This window comes from Heterocephalus glaber, unplaced genomic scaffold (genome assembly GCF_053883595.1).
Source record: "Heterocephalus glaber isolate CG9 unplaced genomic scaffold, H.glaber_assembly_v1.0 deba00001472, whole genome shotgun sequence".
NCBI lineage: Eukaryota > Metazoa > Chordata > Mammalia > Rodentia > Bathyergidae > Heterocephalus > Heterocephalus glaber.
The window spans coordinates 22,699,976-22,726,655 of NW_028258315.1; the positions used below are offsets into that span (position 1 = coordinate 22,699,976).

General features: G+C 39.6%; 1 protein-coding gene across 3 annotated transcripts in view; it reads right to left on the reverse strand.

Annotated features, from left to right (window-relative positions):
- Positions 1-26,680, reverse strand: part of Dcdc2 (doublecortin domain containing 2) — a 169,753-nt gene that overhangs the window by 102,189 nt on the left and 40,884 nt on the right. For all 3 annotated transcript variants that reach the window (XM_004847611.4, XM_087181238.1, XM_013073281.3), the window contains exons 4-8: positions 18,766-18,842; positions 18,509-18,640; positions 14,111-14,257; positions 12,349-12,403; positions 4,917-5,079 (exon numbers count right to left, since the gene is read on the reverse strand). In XM_004847611.4, coding sequence (XP_004847668.1) covers positions 4,917-5,079; positions 12,349-12,403; positions 14,111-14,257; positions 18,509-18,640; positions 18,766-18,842 — 574 coding nt within the window. The remainder of the gene's footprint in view (positions 1-4,916; positions 5,080-12,348; positions 12,404-14,110; positions 14,258-18,508; positions 18,641-18,765; positions 18,843-26,680) is intronic.

A 26,680-nucleotide genomic window follows, 5' to 3' on the forward strand; every position in this document is an offset into this window, starting at 1 on the left:
AGGATTTGAATTGACTCTATTTTCGAAACAGGCTGGAGATGTAGCTCGGTGGTAGAACCATTGCCTAGCATGTGTGAGGTCCTGCATTCAATCCTCAGAACCTCAAAAAACAGCAGGGCTGGTATTTTACTTCACTGAAATTGAGATATATATCTTACCTGTATTCAGTCAGCTTTTAATTTCTCAACCTCTCAGCACTAAAGTATCACAGTATATATTCTGAAACTTTCATTAGTAGAAATTGAATTCCATAATAAACATACTAGGAAGGACTAAAATCTCTTGCTGTGCTAGAATTTTGTTGCAAAATATGTTATGCCAATGAGTGTATTATCAAGGTGTGGGAAAATGTTAATTATACCATTTTTTGTCATGCTAGTACTTGATGCACTAAAATGTGACCCATCTCCCACAGTGCACATTGCCACTGGAGATACGAAGTTACGATCAACAAAGGAGTAAACCCCCGCATTTCTCTGTCATAGGACAATTGCAGTAGCAAGAGACAGCAACAAAATATAAATCTTTCCTGGGCTTGTGGAACAGAACCAGTGCCTCACTTTATGGGTCATCTGGTGCCCTCATGTACCTTCTTCCAGTGCACAAACCCTTTTTCAGGTTGAGATAGCAAGCACCTGGGTGACAGAGAACCACACAAGCACCTGAGCTGCTTCACAGCTGGCTCAGCGACTCTCCGGGCTCAGAGCCCTGGGACTCTGGGACTCTGGGATGGATGCAGCAGTGCTCCACACCTGGGCAGCTCGGGCAGCCATAGCAGGTTGGAGCTATTAGGAAGCTGGAGAGCATGATTGCTCAAGGGCAGTCATCCAACAAGGTCATAATACACAGATATCCCTCTGCCAGCTCTGCACCTGCTCCCAACTGTTCCTCAGGAGCCTACATATCATAAGTTCCCTGAGAATTATCACTGCACAAACCCAGTAATAGCCAGGAACCAAGGACACTGGTCCTCTTGTGTGATCGAGTGTGTGAGTGTGTGTGTGTGTGTGTATGTATGTGTGTGTGTTTGGACATGTGCACACACCTGCATGCTCAGCCTGAAAAAGAAAACAAGCTTGGTTTTTATATCATTTTAACACTTCGCCTTTTAAAAAACTTACAATTATCAATACAACGTAAGTTGTAGCAATATAGACAAGGCTACATTCTTTGCAGTCTTTCCAATATTTCTAAATTAAACTCACTCTACTGTACTTTATGTTCTGAAGGTTCTAAAAGCACCAAGTATTTTCATGAACCGAATACTAATAGTACCAATAAATACAACCAATCATCCAAAATGCTATTTCAAAGCAATCACCATTACCATTTTGCTCATAGTGGAGAGTGTAGCTAGTTAACACCTCTAAAACATACCTCAAGGTGCTGCAATTCAAGCAGAAAGTGTAACAAAAACATGTGCTGGCCACTTAAGCTGGTATTTAAATGCAGCACTGAAAATGCAATTCACACCCAACTTCATCAATCACCAACCAATCTTACTTTGCATCTTGGCTACCAAAAGAAAATGGGATTTGTTTCCCTGAAGAAATATGTCACTGCCTTGCTTGAATTATTAAGCTTTACTATTAAAGAGAGAAACGGAGTCAAAAATAAGAAAGAAAAAGGAAAGAAAATTAGTCACAGGTTGCCCTCTACAGTCTCATAGCAGCATTGTTCATTCCTATAGCACCTGATATCTGAATATCAGTAAATATCAGTAGCAAAGACAGGACAAAATGTGTGACTACTGTCTTCATTATACATGCAACCAAGATGAAAACAGTGTATAAGGAACACTGTAGTAACTATTTGCATAATTTAACAATTTCTAGAAAATCATCACAAAGGCTTTAACCCTAAAATTTTACCCTTGGAAATAAAACTGAATAGCTTAATTAACATTAAATGTTAAGTACAGAAATCTATGTAGATTTCATCTCTAAAACCAACTCCTTACATTATTTTTCATGATCTAGGCTCCCCACGTATTTCACTCTGCTTTGGCTTCAAATCCTTCTTAATCCTGCCTTTCCAAAGAAAAAGAGCTCTCCTCACACAGAAACATCAAAAGCACAAGCACAGTACTAATTGCTAAAATAGATGGCATTACAGTAATGGGCAACTTCAATAATAAATGAACATGAAGGCAGAACTGAGAGGAGAGAGGAGGACAGAAGGAGGGAGGGGAGCTTTTGATATTATAATCTGGAAAATTCTATAGCCAAAGACATTTGCAAGGAGATAATGAAGGAGAAACAGCTCCATTTTCAACATTACGGATATGAGCTACTCTGCTTAAACATATCAAGTGACAGGTTAATCCAGAGAACTGCACAAAATCTTTTTTCACTTCTCATGGAAAAAAAAGTGTTAATGGAAGACAAGGTCTTTCAGGTTGTAACCTGCCTTTCCAGGCTATATGTTCTTTCTGTCATGATGAAAAGATACAAAATGTTAGGTCTACACTCTTTAACTGTGCCTTCTAGGTCAGTAGTACAAGCTCCTTACTGGGAAAAATATCCAGTCTCTGAAACCTTCACGTGAAGGGCACCAGCAGCTGCTCTGGCAATTTTAAAACCTATAATCCAGGGCCGGGGATTTAGATCAGTGGTTCCAGCGCCTGCCTTGCAAGCGCAAGGACCCAAGTTCGATCCCCGGTACCAAAACAAAAAACAAAAAACAAAAAAAAAACCCTATAATCCACACATTACAAAGCTCCATTGGAAAACACCCACTTAAGATGGGCAATTATCTAAAACAACTGCAAATTCTCTCAAGACCAGGAAAGAGTCACTGGGAGCAGCTACCTGGGCCTGGCACTTTTTAAAAATGACTGACTTCAATATTAACTATACTTTTATTATTTTCATCCCCACAGATACAAATATTGTTGAAAACTATTTGTGAATTTCTACAAAAGCAAAAATACTTTCTAATAAAGACTGCCTTCCTATGGGAAAGGCCAATGTTAATGTGTCTCTGCGTTTCCAAGTCTCTGAAAACAATGTAACAGGAGAAGATAATCATTCCCCTTCTTCCCAGAGACAACTACTAAATCCAGAAACTTTTAAAGTATATACTAGAATAGGAATTGAGGTTTCCATAAGCTAATAAGAGCCTTACAGACAAGAGGCGAATAACGTATCTATAAGCTTTTTAGTCAATAATTCATGAAAGTTTTAAATGGGTTCTGTTCTTAGTGGTTTTTAAAGTATTACCAGAACTTATCTATTTTTTAACTTCCATCATTCATTCATTCAACATTTATTAAGTGCCTCATATCTGTTTGACCTGTTTCCGTGATCAGGATTTTTTTAAAAAAGGAAAAAAACTACCAAGACATAGCCCATGACCTTGAGGGTTTCAATGTCTAGTTTATATTGATTAACATAAAGCCTCGTGGGGGGGGGGGGCGTGAGTGTGCACGCGCGCGCTCCAGGTGATTGAAGTCAGCACCTTCGTGCTGAGCTATGTCTCAAGCCCTTTTTTATTTTTTATTTTGAGACAAGTGTTGCTAAGTCACCAAAGTGCTCCGGCTGGACTGGAACTCTTCCTGCCTCCGCCTTCCGTGGGCCCTGGGGTTACAGGTGTGCAGCACCTCACTGACAAGCCTCGATTCTTTTTAAAGCTCAAAGTCTAACTTGTTCTTCCAAGGTAACTTCTTTTCTTTGATTCCTGCTACACAATAGGCACTCAATAAAAATTTGCTACCTGTATTTCACCCTGATTTCCTAGTTACTGAAAAAGATTGTAGAGATTTAAAAGATAAGCAAAATTTTAAAGATAAAACACATAGGAACCCACATATTAAAGGTAGATACTGGGCTCAAAAGAATTAAGGGGGTTGCCCAAGGTCAACAGCCAAACTAGGACAAGAATCTAAGACACTTGATTTCCGGCGAATCTCCATCACTAAAGATGTAAACCCCTCCCTCTTTCTTAATGGACGCATGAACGCTTTTCTTCTAGCTCTTTAGTCTCCTATGTAGTGTCCTCTCCGAGTGGAGTTTGTGCTGCTTCCTCAGCTGGGAAGCCACATAAGCTGCAAGCAATGCGAACATGACTCTGCGCCTGCACTTTAACATCAGCTGTGCCTCCAAGTCTGGAAGTCAGTGGCGGGTACAGACTCCTCATCCCATTTCTCCTCTCCCAGGTCCCACAGGGGAGTGAAAGCACTGGTCTGTCTCCAGGCGGCCTGCATCACTCCACTCTCACAAGTGTTCCCTGTCTGAGAACACACTGGGAATAGAACAGAAACCATCCCCTCTTCACCAAGACCTGAGGTGAACATCTGCCATGTCCAGTGCATTCTTCATACGTTCACCCCACTGTCAGCTCACAGGAGTGAAATCTCAGACGAATGCAAATGTCTCACAAATTTATACCATCTCTCACCTGCCAGTGCAAGATATAACTATGTAATTCATTTTCATGGGGAAACTATTGCTTATTAGTAAAGTTTCTGTGTATTTAGTATTCTCTTGGATGTCAGTATTTTTCAGGAAAGGCTAAATCTATCTAAAAGCAAATCACAGTGCATTGGGGCCAGGGCTACAGACCCACTAACAAGGGAGACCAGTGGCAAGAGTAGATGGTAAAGATGTGAATGTAGCACTATTGGTAGGAGCAGAGGATGGCAAGTTTTATCTTTTCTGAATAAGAGCACCTCAAGAACTATTTGACCTCAAAACAAATGACCTCAAACCAGAACATCTAATTACAAAGAGAAATTGAGCCTGAAAACCAGAAGGTCATCGCCTATGTAAAACATCGCCTTCGCAAAGAACATCACCTTCTATGGCCATAAAGAGCATCTTTTCTGGACCCAGAGAAATGATTTAATGATTAAAAATTGTATCACTAGTCTAAAATAATAATAACCAGCAGCAGCAATACAACAATGACAAACTCACCACTGTTAAGAATTGTTTGTTGCGAATTCTTCAACTTTACATTTTGTTTCGCCTTTGTGGGTTTCTCTGAATTCCCCTCAACTTTTTTCCCTTTCCTCTTCAGAGGCTGAGGCGATGAGTTGTCGCTGGATCTGATTGTTGACTTAGACTGGCGATCATTTCCCTAAGTGGTGAAAGAGTGGACCATTAGCAGTGGCAGAGGAACCCCCAGAGGACTCGTGGTCTGCACCTGATAGTGGACAACAGGACAGGATACTGACTTTGTGACTGTCCTCAAAATGCCACACTAACTCAAATCCATCTTTTTAGAGGTAGAAGTGGAGTCTGGCAGAGGAAGAATAAAAATAAGAGCTCACAAGTGTTGAGCACCTAATGTGTACCAGGTATGCTACAAAATGATTGCCCTCAATGCTCATGCAACCCTGTGAGCTCATGTAGGGGGCTCAGACCTAATTAATGTCCCAGAAAAGCCAGAAGCCTTCACACCCTCTGCTCTGTGCCTGTCTGAAGGACCAGCAGGTGTCTATGGGATGAAGATGGCTGGTGGTTCTCTGATCAGCTAATCTAGAAATACCTTCCTAATTATCTATCACTGTGCATGCATTGTGGTTGCAGAAATGCTCCAGAATTAACTCATCTGTTGGTGACCACCAGTCTCGAAGAACTGCAGATCCGAAGCAAGGTGGAGATACAAGTAGCTCAGGACCTCATGTTCCCATTGTGCAGTGCACCCTGCTTGTCCTCGACTCCTGTAAGGCAGCCACCAGTGACTATACCATCAGTGGTGGGCTCTGGTCCCCACAGGCATCTCACAGTGAAGACCTTGCCCCTGCCAACAGTGGGCTCCTGGACACAGCCCTATCCACTGCAAGGGTACTGCAAGGAACAGCTGTGCAGCTGCTCAGGCACTGCCTGCTCCAGTGAGAAACCCCTCCCAATGTGGCAACCTTGGCTCTCAGATGCTCAGTGCTATCCTTGACTGAGTGTGCACTGCAGTGTGCAGACTGCAGGTAGCAGAAAGAGTGCAAGCTTTAGAGACCCAAAATCCCTGGCTCAGTCACAGCTCTGGAGTCACTTCTAATGTCTTTGAGCCTCAGTTTCCCCATCAGTTGAACTGACTTATATACCTGCCTTTAGGTGTATTGTGAGAATGAAAGGAAACATTCAAAAGGGGCTGGTACAGTGTCTGGGGGTGAGTATCAGAGTGCTTTCTCTAGGAGCAGAGAGTTAATGACTTTTTCTTTAAAACCTCACACTATAATGGGTACAATCTTTATACAACAGCTATACTATGCTAGTATCTGAAAATAAATGTAGTAATATTAAATAAACAAATCTACCTAGAAGCCTATTATAGCTGCTCATTTTAAATATTTATATATTCAGTCGTCCAAAAGCATTTAAATGGTTTTAGCCATCACCCAATTAAGAACAGAAAAATTTGCAGCCTTACAAATGCAGTTATTTATGCTGTTTTGTCATAGCCTACAGGAAAATGAATTATGCATAGATTTGTTAGCAGTATGGAAACTTGTCCAAATCTATAACACTTTTTTCATAATTTAATTTCCTACTCCAACTGTAACTCAAACATACAGTTTCCATTTAATTATTGCATTAACTGCAACCAGAGGTTTTTCTTCTTTTTTTTTTTTTTCTTTTCAATGATTCTTTCTCGCAAGGCCATAAGCTATCTAACAGAAGAAACAGTTAATATAATTACAATGGAGAAAGCCTCCTATTCCAGTCATTTTCAATAGACTCTATTCATCCCAAGGTTTTCAAATTGTAAAAGCTTTAGGTGAGAGGAGCAACCCTTCCAAGCAGCTGGAAGGTCCAGAGGCAGTGTTAAACTTGCCAGCACTGGAATGAAACTGGGCAAGGGAGGGACTGGGAGCTTGGCAGGAGCACTCTCCAGCTCTGGGAGGGGTTGGGAAAGAGTGCAGCAAGGGAGGAGCAGAGCCCTCACCTTGCGATGTCTGGGGATGAATACCGTTTTCCTAATCCCTGTTAGGCTGAACACACAGGAAAATTCTGATTTACTCCACTTCTGCAAAGGACACTCAGAAGAGTGATTTGGGAGCACTGAAACAAGCCTAGTTGATTCACACACTGTATCCGGTGTGTCTTTGTTAGCTGACCCTCCCTCGTACATTCAGGACTGCACGGTAACTAATTTCCTGGCACTCTGTGAGTAAAAAGTAAAGGAACCTGAGAGAAAGACTCGTTCTGTATTTTGATTGGAAATAATTGAGATGTTTTTCATAAAAAGAAAAAACATTGACTCCGCTAAAGTGTTAATAACAAAGATAAACAGATAGCACATTATATATATAGCACATAATGTATAAGTAATATACATAATATAAACTAGAAAATTTATTTTAATACTTGACTATACCAGTTATACTTGACAGGTAAGTAAAGTATATGTAGTTAGAGAGGGAGCCAGGAAGGTGGAAGGAGTGGTCTTTTCTTTCTTGAGGCCCCGCATGTGATCTGTAATCTGAATACAGATATTGCCATTGCTATTTGGGGGGCATATAAGATAGAGGGGGCTCTGCCAACTCACACACCTATAAGATTGATAAAATTGAGTACCTCTTATGTTCTACCTACATATTAGCACATAGCTGCCAAATTTTTAGGTAAGTATTGTTATCTGCATTTTATAACTAAAGGAATTCACTGCTCAAAGCCTGGTTTTTCTACTACACTGAAGCTTTCTAATGCCACAAAACTAGAAGCACCTGTTATAGAGCATGGTTCCCTAACATAGCCATCCCAAAGGCTTTATCTCAAAATGGAAAGAATCAAGAAGCAGCCTAATTTTATAGGGCACTCTACCAAAAAAAACTAGACCCCATGCTGGGCTTCAATCACTTCCCTGCCTATAAATATGTGAGGTGTGATTGAAAATATGGTGAAGGCTTAACTTTAAAAAATATATTACTGTAAAAGACACATTGCTATTAATCTCCCTCAAAAAAAAAAAAAAAACCTCTCATTTCAAACACACTTATCCCATTGTTCTTGCCACTTTCTTAAGTAGCTCTGGAAGTGCTCTTTCTTGGCTGTGCTGTTGTGGCTTCCTTGATGTCCTGAATGGATTCAAAATGTTTACCTTTCAAGGTCATTTTGAATTTGGGGAAGAGCCAAGAGGCACATGTGGCAAATCCACAGAAGAAGGTGGATGAGGACACTGTATTGTGTTTTTATCAGCTGCCTTTCCAGCGGATGGCACTCAGCACAGTGACATTCACCGGATATTTGATCACACCTCCTAAAGATACTCAGGAAAGAGAACTTCCAGAACTGCTTCAGAAAGTGGCAAGAATGATGGGATATGTGTGTTTGAACTGAGGGGGAGTATTTTGATGGAGATTAATACCAAAAAAAAAGTTTAAATATTCACTGTTATATTTTGATCCGCTCCGTGGAACTCACAGGACTGCAATCGTACAAAAACCAAAACCAGCCCTTTCGTCACCCCTCTAGAGAGACTGGGGTTTGATTTTGTTTTATTTTACAATTCCCTAGGCTCTTTCCCAGGATCCGCCTAACTCTGGTTTCTTTCATTCCTTCATTTCCAGCCCTCACAAAAAAATATGCCAGAAACAATCTGCCCTAAAACATCAAGTCTGGGAGTTTTGTGAGGGTCTGTCTCGGACATCGCGCATGTGCAAGACAGAGGGGCTTTCTGAGGGGGCTCTGGATGGCGACTTGGCTGACATTTCTCCCGTTGCACCCGGGCAGCGCGGGTGGGAGCCGTCCTCTCGCCCTCCCTGGACTCAGTTTCACCTCGTGGCGGAGTACAGAGTATTAGGACTTTACTATCATGTTTGTAACTTGCTTCACAATGACCCTGTGATAAGAAGTCATGACAGTCATGTAGTTTTTAATAAAAATTAGAAATCATCATGGCGTCCTGTAAATTATTATTACGAACATATCCTATTGCTGCTGTCTGTACGCCCCCAGGTGATGCGGACCAGGAAGAGCTGGTGGCAGGCGCTGACCCCTCTCTCCGGTAGGGGGCGCGCTGGCCCGCGCGGCGAGCTGGCCCAGCCTTCCGGAGCGAGCAGGTTCCTTCCCAAACTCAACACAACTCAGGGTGACTCTTTTAAGTCTTCTCTTCGTTCCTAAGGATAGAATCGCGACCCAAATTGCTCTCATCACTCTTTGCCATGGGCCCCCACACTGGCTCCGCAGGACGCATCCCAGGCTGTCCCCGGGCAGGGTCCCCACCAGTTCCCTGGGCTGCCCAGGCCAGCGGCTCCCTCCAGCCTCCGTCTTTAGGCAGCACAGAGAGTCCCAGAAAGCCGTGTGGAAAAATAAATTCCCAAAGCCCTGGCCCGTGTCCCTTTCCAGCTGCGGCGGTGGTGGAGGTCGAGGCCAGCTGTCCCCCACAGAGTCCCTCCTCGCGCCCTCTCTGCTCCTATCACACGAGGTCCCCAGGGAACCTATGCGTTAGAGGAACGGAGCACACTCATCCTCACGCTGCTAAAAATCCAGCTCGTGACTCTTCCCTGCCTGCCGAGTGTCCACCTCCAGCCCCACAAGCGGCTCAGGGAACACCTGCTGCGCCCAGCAGAGGGTGCTGGGGTCCCTGACAAGCCCGCTTCCCTTCTTGTGCTTTCTCCTCCCAACTCTGACGCGTTCTTCAGGCTCATTCTTGGCTGACAGACAGCAAAGGTGTCCTGTGTGTGTTCTTTCTCCTCCTCTAGAGCGCACCCTCCACACCTTTACTGTTTCAGATCTCCTGACCCCGCGCCCTAGAACAGAGCCCAGGACAGAAGACGCCCCTCAGAACAGCTGTGGGGAAGGAGTCCACCCACGAGGCACACTGAGGCAGGGTGACGCCAGACACCCTTCTGAGTCTGCTTTCCCTGGAATGGGCCTCTACCTTATAACTTTGACTGTTTATAAGAGTTACTTCCTCCGTGGGGGCTCTCCTGACACACCTGTCGACATGTGTTTTACTGTCTCTCACATTACTCTCGTTTTTATCATACTTTAATTACACACTGATTTGTGGAATCCTTGGTTTAACTCTTGCCTCCTCAAGTAGACCATGAGCATCCTGGGGAAGGTGGCATCTTTTTCTCGTTCCTGTCTCCCCAGGGCTCAGGAGCAGCCAGACACACACAAAATAGTCACCATTAGATGTGCCAGTGTTGGCAACAGAGTCTAAGCGAGAAAAAAAAAAATTGCAGCTGTGTGTGGCTCATGCATCTTCAAGCAGAAGATGTGTTACACTTTTCACTGAAAATTTTAGATTTTAAATTTCAGAAGACTAGACATGAAATTCCAAATTTCAGTGATCATGAATGTGAAGAGTTGAGTCAGAACTTTGGTCCTGATGTCCACTTTCCCTGTTCCCTAGGTCAGTTATCCAGCGACACTGGGTCTTTTCAAGCATCACTTATGCTCTCCAGAAGCAACAGGGCTACAAGAGGACAAAACACAATTCCCCAACCCTACATTCTTGGGTTTTATGTGGCTGTTTAGTGGCTGCCTCTGCTCCTCAGTGAACACCATAGTCACAGCTATCTGCAGCCATGATGTCCTTAACAGGCCTCCATTGCTTGCTGAGCACTTCCACCTAGATTTCATGATGACATTTCCAACAGGACAAGTTTGAAATAAAGCAGGTCATTATCTCTGGCATCCCAGCTCAGAAGGTCTACGGTTATCTCTGGCTCCCATCTCTGTCTGACTCCAGCATGTCCAATCACCAGGCAGTCCTTCGAGTCTTCACAGTCATCTCCTCTTGCTACCTTGGCCCCTGGCCCAGGCTCCTACCTCCTTTGACCAAGGCCACTGTGATTGCCTCACAGCTGAGGACGAATCTGTGGCCTCCCATCATGCTCAGTCTTTCCCTGCATAAAAGACCTGAGGTTTGAAAAAAGGAGAATAACAGGACTTTTTGTTCTGGTGTTCAGCCATCCATCCATACACCATGGGCATCTGTCCCACAGGGTCAGTGCCCAAGCTCTGGGTAGACCCTGAGCCCCATCCCTCCTTGCCATGGGTGCAGGGGGAGCCTTGGACAGTTGGCTGCTGCCCTCTGTTCCTCCTTTTTTATCTTAAAGACAGGTCATCAGGGTACTGGCCTGGGGCTGAGGAGCAAATAAAGAAAAGAGAACAAAATGCAATTCCCATGCTCTAAATGCCTGGGTTTCTCTGGTGGTTCACTCCAGCTCCTGTAGGAGCTTGGCTCAGTGTGGAGCCCTCAGTGGTCACGCATCCAGCCAGCATGACTGCCTCTCCACCTGCTCAGTCTCCTCCTGTCCTCCACCCTTGGTACCTCAAACCCTGTCTCCTGTCCACCTTCACCTGAGTCTCAAGTGGTTCTCAAGCCAGAGCTCCAGTTCAGCTTCCTCACTGCCAGCACTCAACAGTTTCTTATTCCCCCTCACAGTCACCAACCTCAATGTGTCTTTGATTTGTAGCTTTCACTTGTTTGTTGCCTTTACAGGCTGTCTTCTCTGTTTCCATTAGGTTGCATGTTTCTTGAGGGCAAGAGCATTGTCAGAAATAGGACAAGATTCCAGCTAATGATTGCTCATAAATGTGTCTGTAGTGCTGAGGTCAGCACTACTTATGCATACCAAACTCGTTTTCTCTTTTTCAAGAATTTCATATGACAAAAGGGGAATGATGGCATCATTGCACATCAGTCATTTACTTTACAAACTCAGGATGTTGCTTCATTAAATAATTCAGGGTGGGGTGGGGGAATGGCACACCAGTTCTGGTCCCTACTGGTGATTCCATCAAGAGGGAAAGAAGAGGAAGAAGGCTTAGCCAGAGCAACACATGAGCCACACAGAGCAGGACATGAAGTCTATCCTGTGGAGCGTCTAGGCTCTCAGTGAATATAAGTTAAACCTTACTTACTAACCGCTTGTCACAGTTCCTACACAATAAGTGTTTTATAAATGTCTGTGGAACAAATAATGAATGAGTAATAAATGGAAAAGATTTGGATATAGAACTAAATATTTGAAACGATTCTCAATCTTTTAGAGAAAAATAACAGGGGATTACTTACTATTCTCTTCCTTTCAAACTTCTTTTTGAATCTTTGTCAGAGATAGAAAACAAGTCTTAGGTGACCACTGGTGTGACCTATTAAGGCAGTTCTTTTTATTTCATGTATATGTATTATTGCCCAGATGCCAACATCTATAAAGTATATCAAATATATATATTTATATGCAAAAATATTCTGAAATCTATATTCTAAAAATATTAGCTGTGTTTTAGGTACTTAATTAAAACATTAAAGTTCTAGTGTAGATTCACATAATTGTTTATATGGCAGAAGACAATCAAGTCTAATTTCTTTGAATTTAATTGAAACCCAAAGGACAATCTCTCATACAGAAAATGCAGAACATTAATGAGGAAAGCATCTGATACTTACGCTCCCTTTAGACTTCCTGGATCCTACAATAGGAGGCAATGAAGAAGCTTTCTGACTGTGGAAAGAAATTGCAATTTAGACATCTGGATGTTATTTACAAATTCTAATGCAAAATAATCATCAGCCCAACTCAGAAGTCAACTGTTCACTGACATTCTGTGTTTCACAGAAAATGCTATCTACTTTCTCAATTTCACAAGGACTACCATAAAATCTCCAGATTCCATTTCAAAAGATTTTTAATGTTTTCCTGTGTACTATATTAAGTGATGCTTAAAAATAAAATTTTACTTTAAAATAAATTTAAATATTTTCATAGCATTTTTATTCAAATCCCCAAATTTTCAATTTACATTTTTAAAAAATCATTTCTCAAACTAAGTATTGACTGCCAGGTTGAGTGAAAAAAACATAAATTTTCATCGCTTTTCTAATGTCCATGATGTCTACTTCTCATAGAAGAGAATGAGGAAATAATGACATTTACATTCGGGGAGCTTTTAAACCAGTCACTGTCATCAAAAGTAAAAAAATTCTTTTTTAGACTATAAATTGCCTCACAGAATGTCTACACTCTTAGGAAAAGACCCATCTTGAAACTCAACTCAATGTCTGCCAAGGTAGGACACATAAAGGTGAATCTTACTAATAGGCCAACATGAGTTATAGTTTTCATTTTACTGTCAAGTACACACTGCTGCTCATAGCTGGGTAACCCAGTGTGGCTTAGCAGAAATTGCGAAAGGATTTGATTTCATGGCTGAGTGAGGATTGTTAGTAATAAGTCTCCTGGTAAATAATTCTCAAGTGCTGGGAAACCACGTGCTCTCGCATAGCTCACACACTACCCATGAAGTTCCCTTCCTTCTAGTACTAATTTAGAAGCCTCGGCCAGCCTCCCCAGCAAGCGACACAACTTATAAAATAACGGAAAATACTTTGGGGATAGTCTGTTCTATCTCTGCAGGGGACAACCACAAAAATCTGTTTTCCCACAGCAAAGTGGCCACAGAATCTCTGTGGAAAGCAACACAAGAGGAATCCCGGGGGACAGTGAGCAGACCGAGAGGTCCCATATTGGGAGCCGAAGCTCTCCTGCCCAGCCCTGCTGCACACACTCTGAGCTGAGATCAAGCACCTCTCGCAACACATGACATCTCACAGAGACACAAAGTTCACAGGGCATCGAATGCAATCACAAGTGTGATCCTTAAACCTGCACTTGATACACACGTAGCTGTTGACTTGTATGAGTGGAATGATAATGCTTTTGTAATTTATAGCTATTAAAAGAGGTGTAAAATATGATGTTGATTTTTTTTTCCTCTAACATCTTTGGGTGCTTCTACCCAAATTAACTGAAAAAATAATTTGGTCTAGGTAAATTGTTAAGACACTAAAATTCCAATAAAATTTATACAGAGAAGATACATTTATATAGAGAATTTATATATAGAATATACATCTCTCTGTATCTTCTTCACAAGAATAAATCTTTATATTTACTATAAATTTAGTGCAAAGTAAAAAGAAATAATAAAATACTATGAGAGTCTTCTATAAGTGCTAAAATATTAGATTTTTGTGCAATAGCTCCTATAGCAAGAAAAACAAAGGGCAACGTATATCATGTGTGTTTTCCATTCTAACCAATAAATAAGATTATCAGTTACATAAAATAAAATTGAGGTCAGCAAAAGACCCAGTGCTATTTCAAGTGATAACTAAAGCCTGAAGAAGATGAAGGAAGAGAAAGACTTACCCATAAGGCCTCCTCATGGTGGACTTGTCAAAAAGTAACTCACTGTAAGGCAATTTCTTAAACCTATCTCTGCCAACAGCCACATAAAATTGTCCGTTCTCCAGCTCCGCCCCGTTCTCAACAAGTTTTCCTTCTAAAGTATAAAGTCTGTCAAAATATCAGTGCCAACAATCAGAATTTTAATAAGTACTTAAAGAACTGCTTTAAATTACAAAGTAAATAAAAACCTTCTGTTCTTTGGTTCGTCTGTTATTCTTTAATTACTGAACTATAAATGTCTCAAAGTCACAAGATTCAATGAAAAGCCTGCTTTAAAATGTAGATCTATATTACTATCTAGATGTGTAAGACTTTATCCAATGAGTCACCACTGACTGCAAGGATCCCGTAGTGCGGCCATATTATGATTTTAGAGGAGGAAAAAAATAACTTGTACAGCTAGCTACTCAGATTCATTTTTTCTACTTAAATTTTGTGAGCACTGTTTAAATGCATTTTTTTGTGTGTATCTGTTAGGCTGGCACGCTGCTGGGCACATTCTGTGTAAGAAGAGCCCCCAGCCAAACTATCACAATCACACACAGACAAAACTGTGTTAGAACCAAGGGGGTTCGTGTCAGGAGCAGGAAAACCCCGACCAGCAGCACTGATGTGGAACTACATAGCATTCATGCCTCTGTCTTCCCTGTCGGCTCCTAGCAAGAGAGTGCTCACACACACCCCAGATCCCAGGGTTCACAAGCACCTTCCTTTACCCTGAGGCTGCTGTGAACCAAATTAATGTATTACTTATTAAAGAACAGTGATAATTTTACTAGATGATCTAGAGTGCCCACAGACCTTTTTTTAAAAAACATAGAGGGAAAAAAAGACCATTAAAGAACTAAGTCAGGAAAACAATGCCTATTTTTGAAGATTATCACAAGCCAGTTGCTAGAAAGATTTCAATTACATAGTAAATGTTATCAACTTTGGCAAAGACAAAAAGAAAAGCCATTGAGCTGCCTGTTTGTTTGATGATTACATAAGTGGTTGTATCATAGGCAGCCCTGAAGGGCACTGAAAATAGTCACCAACCCCCTGAAACATATTTGTTTCCAATTTGTATACAGATAGCAAAGTCTCTTTCTTTGTACCATGGTACTTGTGCCCCTACACATCTAAATATCAACACAACACAGATTGCTGTTTCTCCCGTCTTGCCCTAGACCAGAGTTTCTGAGTAGCCACGGCATAGTTCACATTTTGGACCCCAGGTTCTTGGTTGGTGAGGGAGGAGATTGTCCCGTCCCCTGCAGCATGCTTAGCAACACCCTTGGCTCTGCCAGGTGGAGGTAGCCACCACTCTCATCCCCACCTGTGACTACCAAACCCAGCTCTCCACACTGCCAACTGTCCCCGGGGGCAAAACTGCGCCTGGCTGAGAACCACTGGCCTGGAGCCAGACATTTTTCTTTCATTTCCCTTCAAAATGTTTAGCTCTGAATCAGTAGTTAACTTTTACAGCTCAAAATTCAAAGGCAACATAGCCGTAGTGTCCAAATCTCAAGCGAAGAGTGGACTAGTTTTTTCTATGGGTAGCAGATAAAGAATATTTAATAAACCCTAATGCATGATTTCACTTTCTTGTATATTGCTCTGATTGGCCTGCTTTCTTCCTTTGCTACAAAACATAAGTCATGAACTAGGAGTCAAACCAATTTTTATTATGGGATGCTACTGATACATAAGTTGTGCTGATGCATAGAAAGACTTCTTAATGTTCTGTTAAAGAAAAGTGGGCTTGTTCCAAATAAGCATCAATCAAATCTTACCCACATCTGGCCTTACATTAAGAATTAAGTTTCTCTAAGAAATCAAGTGTTCAGGAGACATATGGTGCCATTTCTATGTTACACTTGCATACATTTTATTTCTATGTTTGAATTTGTTTGTATAAATTTGGATATATAAAGATATATACATATGAGGTGTATTAGAGCATGTGAAGGTATATTGAGGCATGATACTGTCTGTATATATTTTTGTATGCTTTATAATTTATTGGGTGAGATTGCACTTATGCAGATGTTAAAAGACAACACTGTAATCTCAGAATCAGGTAGATCTAAGAGAGTCAGAAAACTTAGTGAGGATAAAGTTTGAAAATTTGACATCAAAATTCAAAATGTTTATATGCAAAAGAAATATAAAGAAAATGAAAGCTGGAAATATTTAAAATTCACATGAGAAAGAGCCTAATGTGTAAAGAATGCCATAAATCAATAAGATAAAGGGCAGTTTACATAATGGAACACATATACGTGTCATTTACTTAGAAAATGGGTTAGTAATTAAGAGCACAGGTTCTGGAGCCAGACTGCCTGCTGGGCTTGAATTCCAGCCCTGCTTTTCACTGTTTGAATAACCCTGGGCAAGTAACTTTCCTGCTCGGTCTGACATTTCATGCCTATGAACACTACTTGCTTCATAGGATCACTGAGTTAATAAAAAAAAATATAAAGCATTTATAATAATTCCTGGAACACAAGAATCAAAGAGATGTTGTGTATCAAATAAATAAACATCAAGACAATGAAATATAATTTTTATCCAACATGAATAAAAAGACAAAATATTTTCTTAGTTTTACAGCACAGATAAGAATAGGAGAGGCCCTCTCATAAACTTTTGGGGAGAGTATAGATTAGTACAAATTCTGTGGCAGTATTCATCAAAATTTAAAATGAATCTGCCACATAACACAATTCAACCCTAACCTTGAGTCTCCTGATGAACTCTGCTTATGTTCAAAGACATTTTTGTGTGATACCAAAGATTGGAATTTACCTAAAATTTCCAACTAGAGGATAAAGTAAAATAAATTAGGACACACTCACAAAATGGAATACTTGGCCATTATCTAAGAATAATCTCTAAGATTTGTTGTTTCAATAAAAAAGCAAGGAAGGAGTGTTATGTGTACATATATTTATTTATTTGTACATGTATATGCATATGTGTTCACATTTATGCCTTTAAGAAAGGACATATATACTTGCATATGCATAGAATATTTCTAGACTGTTGCAAAAGAGTATGGGGGGGTGGGCTAAAGTGGGAGAAACACTTTTAATTTCTATTCTTTGACCCATTTGAATTTTTGCCACATTTAAAGTATTACTTTTAGGACCGGGGATTTAGCTCAGTGGTTCCACCACCTGCATCGCAAGTGCAAGGTCCCAAGTTCGATCCCTGGTACCAGAAAATAAATAAAGTATTACTTTCAATTAAAAAATTATATTTAAAATCTCAATGGCTATGAAGCATATATATTAATATATGTAAATATGCACACATTAATCTGTACACACATTTAACTGAAAGACAATATACAATCATTTGAGAACATACATTATCGTCTGTGTGAACATGAGAACTTGAAAATAAGAATGGATTTCATCAATGGAATATATTAGAGGTACCGAAGGGAACTATTGGAGAAACTCCTTGATAGGATTTCAAATATTTATGTGTGCATTACACACTCTCAATACATGTGTAAATGTATTATTGTATATTATTTGTGATCTTTCACCTGAAAGAAAACAAGTCAGCCTCCATCAAGGGATAATTTGATAGGCTTCAAAATTTTACGTGTGTGTGTGTGTGTGTGTGTGTTGTTTTTTTTGGTACCGGGGATCGAACTCGGGACCTTGTGCTTGCAAGGCAGGCACCGGACCCACTGAGCTAAATCCCTGGCCCAGGCTTCAAAATTTTAAAACCATGATTTCAATCATGTTCACTTAAATTTTAAAACCTGAGAAAAACTCTTTTGATATTTTAAATTTAGATGTTTATCTTCTGTAAACTGCCTACTCCTTAAAGCCATGAACATCTCCTGGCATTTGATATCTTTTTACCTAGGTACATAGTTTGAATCATCAAATAATTATATCTCATTTTAAAAAGAAGTTAATTAAGAGTCAAGAAGCTGGTTCTCTCAAAACAAAGTACTCACCACAATTGTTCATGCTTGCCTGTTCACTTGAACCCAAAGGAGTAAAAAGCGTTAATTCTTGCTGAAGGGATTCAATGGGCCCAGGGCTATTAGTTCTTCACGTGGACTGTCTCGTTGTTTTTTGTTGTTGTTGGTACCAGGGATCGAACTTGGGACCTTGCACTTGTGAGGCAGGTGGCAGAACCACTGAGCTAAATCCCGGCCCTGCCTCGTTTTTTAAAATGACCCCACGGGACAAGAACCGCTGCATATCCATTCTACAGATTAAGAAACTGAGGCAAACAGAGCCCAACTGGGGGGCCCAAAGTCAAATTGAGTGACCAGCTGCTCCAGCACCTGCTGGGAATATGTCCGGCAATCCCAAGCCCCTCCACCTGCTAGGAGAGGGCCTTACATACCTGTGGACAGCCCCGCTCCTGAGAGTGATTTTTTCTGTGACCATTTGTAGTACGTGATCCCATTGATTCAAGGCCTTTCTGGGGATGAGGAGGCGAGAAACGGGACTTATGAGGTCTCCATTAGCAATCAAGCTGGAGGGTGGAGGGGGAAGAAATCGAACCATATGAAACAGATAATGCCTATAAAACCCAAATTCCAAAGCAAAAGGAAAACATGAAGCCAATTTCAACCGGTGATGTAAAGGGCTTCAACTTACAAGATCGTGCAGGGTTCCTGGAGTGGTTTTCTAAAGCGTGCTGACACATTGATCCTGCTGTGGATTACTGGTTTTACCTTTGAAAGCAAAAAAAGGAAATAAAAATCTCTAAGCTTATTCTAGTCTCTTCTCTCCTCCTCTCCTCCTTCTCTTCCTTCTCCTCTCTCTCTCTCTCTCTCTCTCTCTCTCTCTCTCTTTCTCTGATTCCACTTATGAGAGAAAACTTGCAATGTTTGACAGTGTGGATAATTTTGCATAACATAATGCTCTCCAGTTCCATCCATTTCCCTGTAAGTTACAAGATTTTGTTCCTTACTGATGAATAATATTCCATTGTGTATTCATAGCCAACATTTTCTTTGTCCATTTATCTGTTGATGAGCAGCTGGACTATTTTCCATAGCTTAGCTGTTGTGAATTGTGCTGCAGTAAACATGGGTATGCAGGTATCCCTAATATATGCTGACTTTAATTCCTTTGAGTACATACCCAGGGATGGTATGTCGCTCTATTTGTAGTTTTTCAAGGAACCTCCATACTGATTTGCATAGTGATTTACTAATTTACATTCCCACCAGCAGCGCAGAAGTGTTCCTTTCTCTCCACATTGTTTTTGTTTTCATTTTTTGTTTTTTGTATTCTTGAAGATAGCTATTCTGGCTGGGAAGAGAAGAAATCTCAGTATAGTTCTGATTTGCATTCCCCTAATGGCTAGAAATGTTGACATTTTTCATATACTTATTGACCATTTGTAGTTTTGAGACACGTCTATTCAATTCACTTACCCAATTATTGACTGGGGGTTTTGGGTATTAATTTTTTGGAGGATTCGTATATTTTGGATATTAATTCTCTGTCAGAAGAGTAGTTGGTCCAAATTTGCACTTATTCTGTGTAGGCTGTCTCTCCACTCTTATCTTTGCTGTGTAGGAAGCTTTTCATTTGATGCAATGTCATTTGTCAATTCTTGTTATTTACTCCTGTGCTGTTCCTATTCAGGAAAACTTTGCCTGTGCCTATGACTTCAATTGTCTTCACTATGTTTTCTTCTAGCAGTTTCAAAGTTTCAGGTGTTATTCTTGGGCCTTTGACCCATTTTGAATTGATTTTTATACAAGGTGTGGTATGGTTTAAAGGTCAAGAACATCCCCAAAGTCCTCCTGGGCTCACATGTGGGGCCGGAGGGCAATGATTGAACCATGGAGTCGATGTCCGGATCAGAGGATCATCTATAGGACAGTTTGGCAGCCCAATGTGCTATTGGAAGGCAGGACCCAGCGAGGAGAAGCAGGTCACCGAGGGAAGACATAGCTCCCTTTCTGGCTCCTTCTTTCATTCTCTGCTTTCTGACCACCATGATGTGAGCAGCTTTTCCTCTGCTCTGCCCTCTACCATCTTGTTCCAGCCTTGGGTCAGCCAACCATGGACTGTACCCAGCAGCCAAAATAAACCTCTCCTCCCTTAAGATGCTGGTGTCAGGTCTTGTGTCTCAGTCACAGGAAAATGACTAAGACAGGGTGAGAGAGAGGATCTAATTTCAATCTTCTACAGATGTATATCCAGTTCCCAGCACCATTTATCAAAGAGACTTTTTTTTTAATGGATATCTTTGGCCCTTTTGTCAAAAAATCGTTGGCTAAAATTTTGTGGGTTTGTTCTGCATCCTCTATTCCAGGTTCACATGTCTATTTTTATGCCACTACCATGCTATTTTTGTTAGTATGGATTCACAGTATATTTTGAAATTGGGTATTGTGATACTTCCAGGGTTGCTCTTTTTGCCCAGGATTGCTTTACCTATTCTGTGTTTCCACACAGATTTTAGGGTTGTTTTTTCTAGCTCTGTAAAAAATGTTTTTGGAATTTTGATAGGGATTATACTGAATCTGTAGATCCCTTTCAGTAATGGGCATTTTTTAAATATTAATTCTATGGATTCAAGAACAAGGGAGATCTTTCATATCTTCTTCACTTTCTTTCTTTGATGTTCTGTAATTTTTATTATAGAGGTCTATGAACTCTATGGTTAAGTTGATTCCTAGGATTTTTTTTAAGCTATTGTGAGTGAAATTGTTTTCCTGATTTCTTGGTCAGTAAGTACAATTGAAAAGCTATTGATTTTTTTATGACTTTGAATCCTGTCATTTTGCTGAATTTGTTTATCAGATCTAAAAAACTTCTTCCTTTTCTATTTGTATTCATTTTCCATTTAGTAATTTATCATGGAGATTATTTTATACTGGTATTCAGAGTGCAAGTTGCTTCATTCTATATTCTATGAATGTGCCATAACCTATTTAAACTTTCCCTAGGTCATTCTTTCAATTGTTTCTAAACAATTGCAAATAATCCCATGATAAATTTCCTTACAAATACATATTTGATAAATATGGCATATCATAGATTACTAAATGAGAAGCTTGCTAAAAGAAAGGGTAAGTTATTTTTTAGTTTGAAATTTATTGCAATCTTAAATTGATCTGAAGAGACTCTTGATTTACTTAGTTCATACTATAGAATGAGAAAATAGATTTGATATACAAGGAATGCAGTTTTGAGGCCAGAGTTGAGGTTTACATTACCCTTGGATGACAGCAAATCCCTTCCATGGCATACTGACTTATTCTTAAGGCTTAGCGTAATTTAACTGCAGATGAGTCTGCCCGTGTGAAGGACAGGCCTTTCTGATTCAAGGCCTCTAACAGAGCCTTCCTTTCCAAATTCCTGCTGCCTCTTAAACATCGCTATCCTGCCTCCCTGAATTCCCTTTAGAGCTGCTACCCACAAGTCCCTATTCACATATTTCATACTCAGTTGTTATCTTTCATGTGTGTGCCTGTTTAAAATTTCATCCAATTATTGAACTAAAGGTAAAAGTGAGTAAATTACACAAGCAAATAATATTAAATACCTTGTCTAAAATGTGCTTTAGAGCATAGATATCTATAAACATAATATATAGAAATTAATGAATGCACACTTGTTAAAATAATTATATAACTTTATTCTGAGTATATAAGTTGTTGCTTGAGATAAATCAAACCATCTGTTTTAAATAATCATTATTTTTTCCATTCAGCATGGCAAAAATATTTCCCAAGTTCTCAGGATTGATCACTTGACATGAATATTAATTTTAAATATATACTATTTTTAGTTATAACTAAAATAGCTAAATTATTGTTTTCAGATATACTAAGAAATCTTTAAAAATCTAAATGACATATCTAAGTTGTAAAAAACATGTTCAAGATCATCATATAAAGCAATTAGTGCTTTCTGAAAGAAAAAGTTTTCATTTAAATTGCATTTTTCTAATTGGAATTTTAAATTATAACTTATCACATTTTAATTTAAAAAATTAATTCAAATCTACTGTGTATAAATGGAGTTTTTCCAGAGCCCTGATGAGGGATAAAGTGTTAGTCACTCGGTGCTAATCAAGAGACAGTGTGGCTCTAGATAATAGAAAACATTACAAGAAATGAAATTTTAAAATTTTTATCACTTTTTCTCAATGGCTCTTATACTTTCCCTTACCCTTTGAAAAGAAATTCCACTGTAGACCTGAGAATAATATTAAATGTTAACACACCTAGCTACAAGGGATAAACACCCAGAGGTGGATGTGAAGTATTTCCACCTGGCCCCAGTGGAGCCAGGGACAAGGCTGTGGTGAGCAGGTTGAAGAGGGTTACTTTGGCTATGAAGCCAAATCAAATCAAAAGAAATAATCCACTCATTTGTGGAAACTAACAAGTCAATCTCAGAGAAGAATAGAATGGAAGAACAGTCACTAGCGACTGGGAAAGGCAAGGAATGAGGCAGCTGGAGAGGAGTTAGTTCTGTTTTTACTATGGTACAGTAGGGTAACTACTGGTCACAATGATCCATGATGTGTTTCAAAAGGACTAGAAGAGTAGGAAATTCCCAGCCCATACAAATGAATAATGTTTGAGAGACAGAAATGCTTCTAATCTGACTTGATTAGCACACAACGTATACGCATATGGAATTATCATAATGTATCCCTTAGTTGTACAAATAAAGAAAATAAAAAGGCATCAGTACAAAACTCCAACTTTCATTTTGGAGCCAGCATAGTTGCTGTTCCTGCTTGGCATTGTCAGATGGTGAGGGTCACTGCCAAGTAAAAGCAAGACGTGCCAAGATGATCGTGGCCTCGCTCTGTGCTAGACTCTACACTACATTGGAAATCTGGTACATTGAGATATTGAGGAGTAGGTTGGCCCAGTGAACCAGGGAGAGGGGCTGCTCTAAAGACAGGCTGAGGATTCTGACAAACTCTCATTTCTACCCTCTGAGTAAAGGATGGATGGATGGATGGATGGACAGATTGACTTAATTTTTCTTGGAAGTATTTCCAAAGTCAAAAATAGTGAAAGTAATTTAACCATATTTACTGTACCAGGACAAAGAATGCCAAAGCTCTTGTGAAGTGTTTGGATAGAAATTACATGCTCTTTCTAATATATCACTTTGTCCCAGGCATCTTATTTAGATTATGTTTATGGCACAGAATTCCCACATGAAAATAAAAATGCTTCATGTAAACCTGATTAGTTTAAGTAAATAAATGAAATCAAGTTCACAATTCCACAGCTCACTAAGTAGGACATCAACATTCAAGTTAAAATCTGCATGAATTTGTTTACCAAAAAAAGAGCAATTAAACTAAAATCATTGCTTTTATATTATATTATATTTTATATTATTATATTATATATATTTTATATTTTATTATATATGATATATTTTAACATGTATTTAATATATATTTATATATATCAAGTTGATAGACTGAGTAACTGATTTGCCTGATATTTTGATTTCCAGAATAGATTGGCAAAACTTTTACAACTCAGTGTTTCACACCTCAATTTCTTGATCTATAAAAGTAGAAATCACACTGCTAACCTAGCCCAAAGGGATGCTCAATGAACTAATTAATGAAGTGGCAATATCACTCCCTGGGGCTGCTAAACTAAATGCTTTGGAGAATCCACCAGCCTCAAATCTCAGCACTCTCCACCTTTTGAAACTCTGGGCCAAGGAAACCAAACCCAGTCTAGGGACCGAAAGATGTAATGCTGTTCAACACACACCATCCCACACACCCAATGACCCCTGGGCTCTCATAAAAACTGGATATACCATTTAAAAGAGCAATTTTCAATAAGCTTTAAAATAATATCATATTTGTAAGAACTTCCAAGGGATAGAAATAAATGTACCAAAGTTAATTATTTCCAAAATATAGGCTAACTTACACAAAAGTTTCAACTCTATTTTCCTTATTGTATGTATTTAAGAAAAATGGATAATTGTGCAAACTTTCCAACAACTTGACAAACATAGCAGACATCATCAAAGAGAAGAACAAAGTCTTTCACAAAATATTTGAATCAATTTTCATAACTTTTTGGTAAATGAGAAGGGCCAAAAATTTTAAAGACACCAGAGTAGGAAAAAAAATGTGTCTAGGAGTCAACAACACATCCAAAGTACAGATTGTTCCAAAGGGTTTTTAATAATAATGTCATTGTGGGCCAGGGATTTAGCTCAGTGGTTCTGCCACCTGCCTCACAAGCGCAAGGACCGGAGTTTGATCCCTGGTACCCCCCCCAAAAAAACCCAATAATGTCATTGCTTGAATCCCAATGTTCCCCCAAAGCCTCATGCACTCATAGGTGGGGTTTTGGGAAGTGGCTGGATCTAGGGTGTATAAATATGGATTAGGGTGTGTGATATTGGACTAATCCACACATTGGTTTAGCATAGTTCTGGGTGTGGATGATGAAAAGGGCCACCCTGGGTGTGGGTGGCACCAACCAATGGGCTTCTACCCTGCATGGAATAATAAGGGAAAAGGAAGGCTCACTGCTCACTGCCTCCCCTGCCATAGTCTATTTTTCCTCTGCCATGCTGCCTGGCCTTGGATCCAGCTGACTATGAACTGAAATCTCTACAAACTGGGAGCCAAATGAAATCTCTACAAACTGGGAGCCAAAAGAAACCTTTACTCCTTTAACTTGAAGGTTGTCAGGTTACTTTGAACTATCAATGAGAAAGTAACTAAAACAAGTAATAATCCATTTTCTCAATATTATCTTTACAAATGGAAGGAAGATTGGCTAAGATGCCTGAGGCACTAAAAGGATATAGTCTCCTGAATGAGCAGGCCCTGTTGATGGCTGGATCATAACTGACAATGGAAAATGCCTCCACTGGAGGATATTTCATGCTGGGAATATTTCCTAAACGCCTTGAGGTGAAGCCGTTTACTGTGGAAATACTCAAGATGCATAGCCTGAAAAAGACACTTAAAAAGAAAAATCTGTATTACAAGAGGTAAGGACAATGATCAACTCTTTCAAAAGAATAGTTGACCCTCTAGGAAGGAGACTAGGAGACAGGTGCTGCACCATAGCAACAGAAATTAAGGTGAGTTTCTAAAAACCCATTAAAGAGCTTAGGATGCAAAAAGAAAAAAAAAAATCTAGAGGAGCTAAATTCCAGAAAGAAGTGAACCTTTTCTAAATGGGAAAAAATCTGCAGTGTCTTTCATCCCCAGAAAGACAGCAGGCAGAGGAAACACCCTCCCAGAGATAGCCAGCAGGGGCCCAGCAAGCAGGACAGAAGCCTAAGTCCACTCCACCAACTCGTGCCTTGCATGGGGCCTTCATTAGGTCCACAGAAGTGTAACAAAGGCTCAGAGCAGGAGCAGAAATCCTATGGTGTGGCAAATTGGGGGTGAGATGGCAAGAAGAATCCCCAGTGGCGTATAAAGGTCTCTAAATCTCACCAGTATCAACTCCTGAGCCCTGCCAGAGAGGGAGCAAGCTGTATTCTCACTGTTGAAATGTCTGACAGTAAAGGTATACTGAAACAAAGACATTCTGAGGCCGATTAAAAACCAAGAGAATTGTTAGCCAACCCACACTACCAAAACTTTGTAGTGGACGTTCTTCAGATCACAGGTAAATAAGACAATCTAGCAGCCTAGATCTGCATCATCTGAAAGAGAGATGCTGTTGGAAGAAAAGGTATAATTTTAAAGACTTTGTTTTTAATTTTAAAGATTATTTTAAAGCAAAATAACAATAATGATTCATGAGATTGATAACATAAACAAAATATTTAATATGAACACAAAGGTATGAGTGAAAAGTGTTTGATTTATTAAGTTGTAAAGTTCCTCATGAACTGGGAAAATATTATTTGAATGAAAACTAAAGTAAATTAAGGATATATATTTTAAGCACTAAAGTAACTACTTCAATCCCAAAGAGGCACAACTTAAAAAAACAATAGAGAGATAAAACAGAATATTATTTGGAATGCTTGATGAACCTTAAAGAAGGGAGGAGAAAAGTAACAAAAAACAAAGATTAGACTGAACAAATGGAAATGAATAATTTAAGAGACTCAAATCCAAACATGCCTGTAATTCAAACATAAATGAACTGAAAATTCCAATTAAAGACAGAAATGATTAAACCAGATAAAGAAACAAGATCCAACTATATGCTGTTTACAGAGGACACTTTAAATATAAGGTCATCCATAGACTGAAAAGTATGGAGAAAGATAGTAGGCAAATAGTCATCAACTAAATCAAAATGTTTGGATCAATGCAAATTATAGGACATATAATTCCCATTTTTTCAACTAATTTTCATAGCAAATATTTATTACAGGGTTTTTCCAGCTTGGATATTTTATATTATGTCCTATAAAAATTCTGACATGTTAAATTTTTTCTAGTTTTGTGCTCCTTTTGACTTTAAAAAATTAACCTCCAGAAAATAAAATACTATTAACCCAGAACAGTAGTTTCTAGTTATTCTTGATATATGATCTTCTAAAGTAGTAAAGGAAAAAGCTAAAGGGA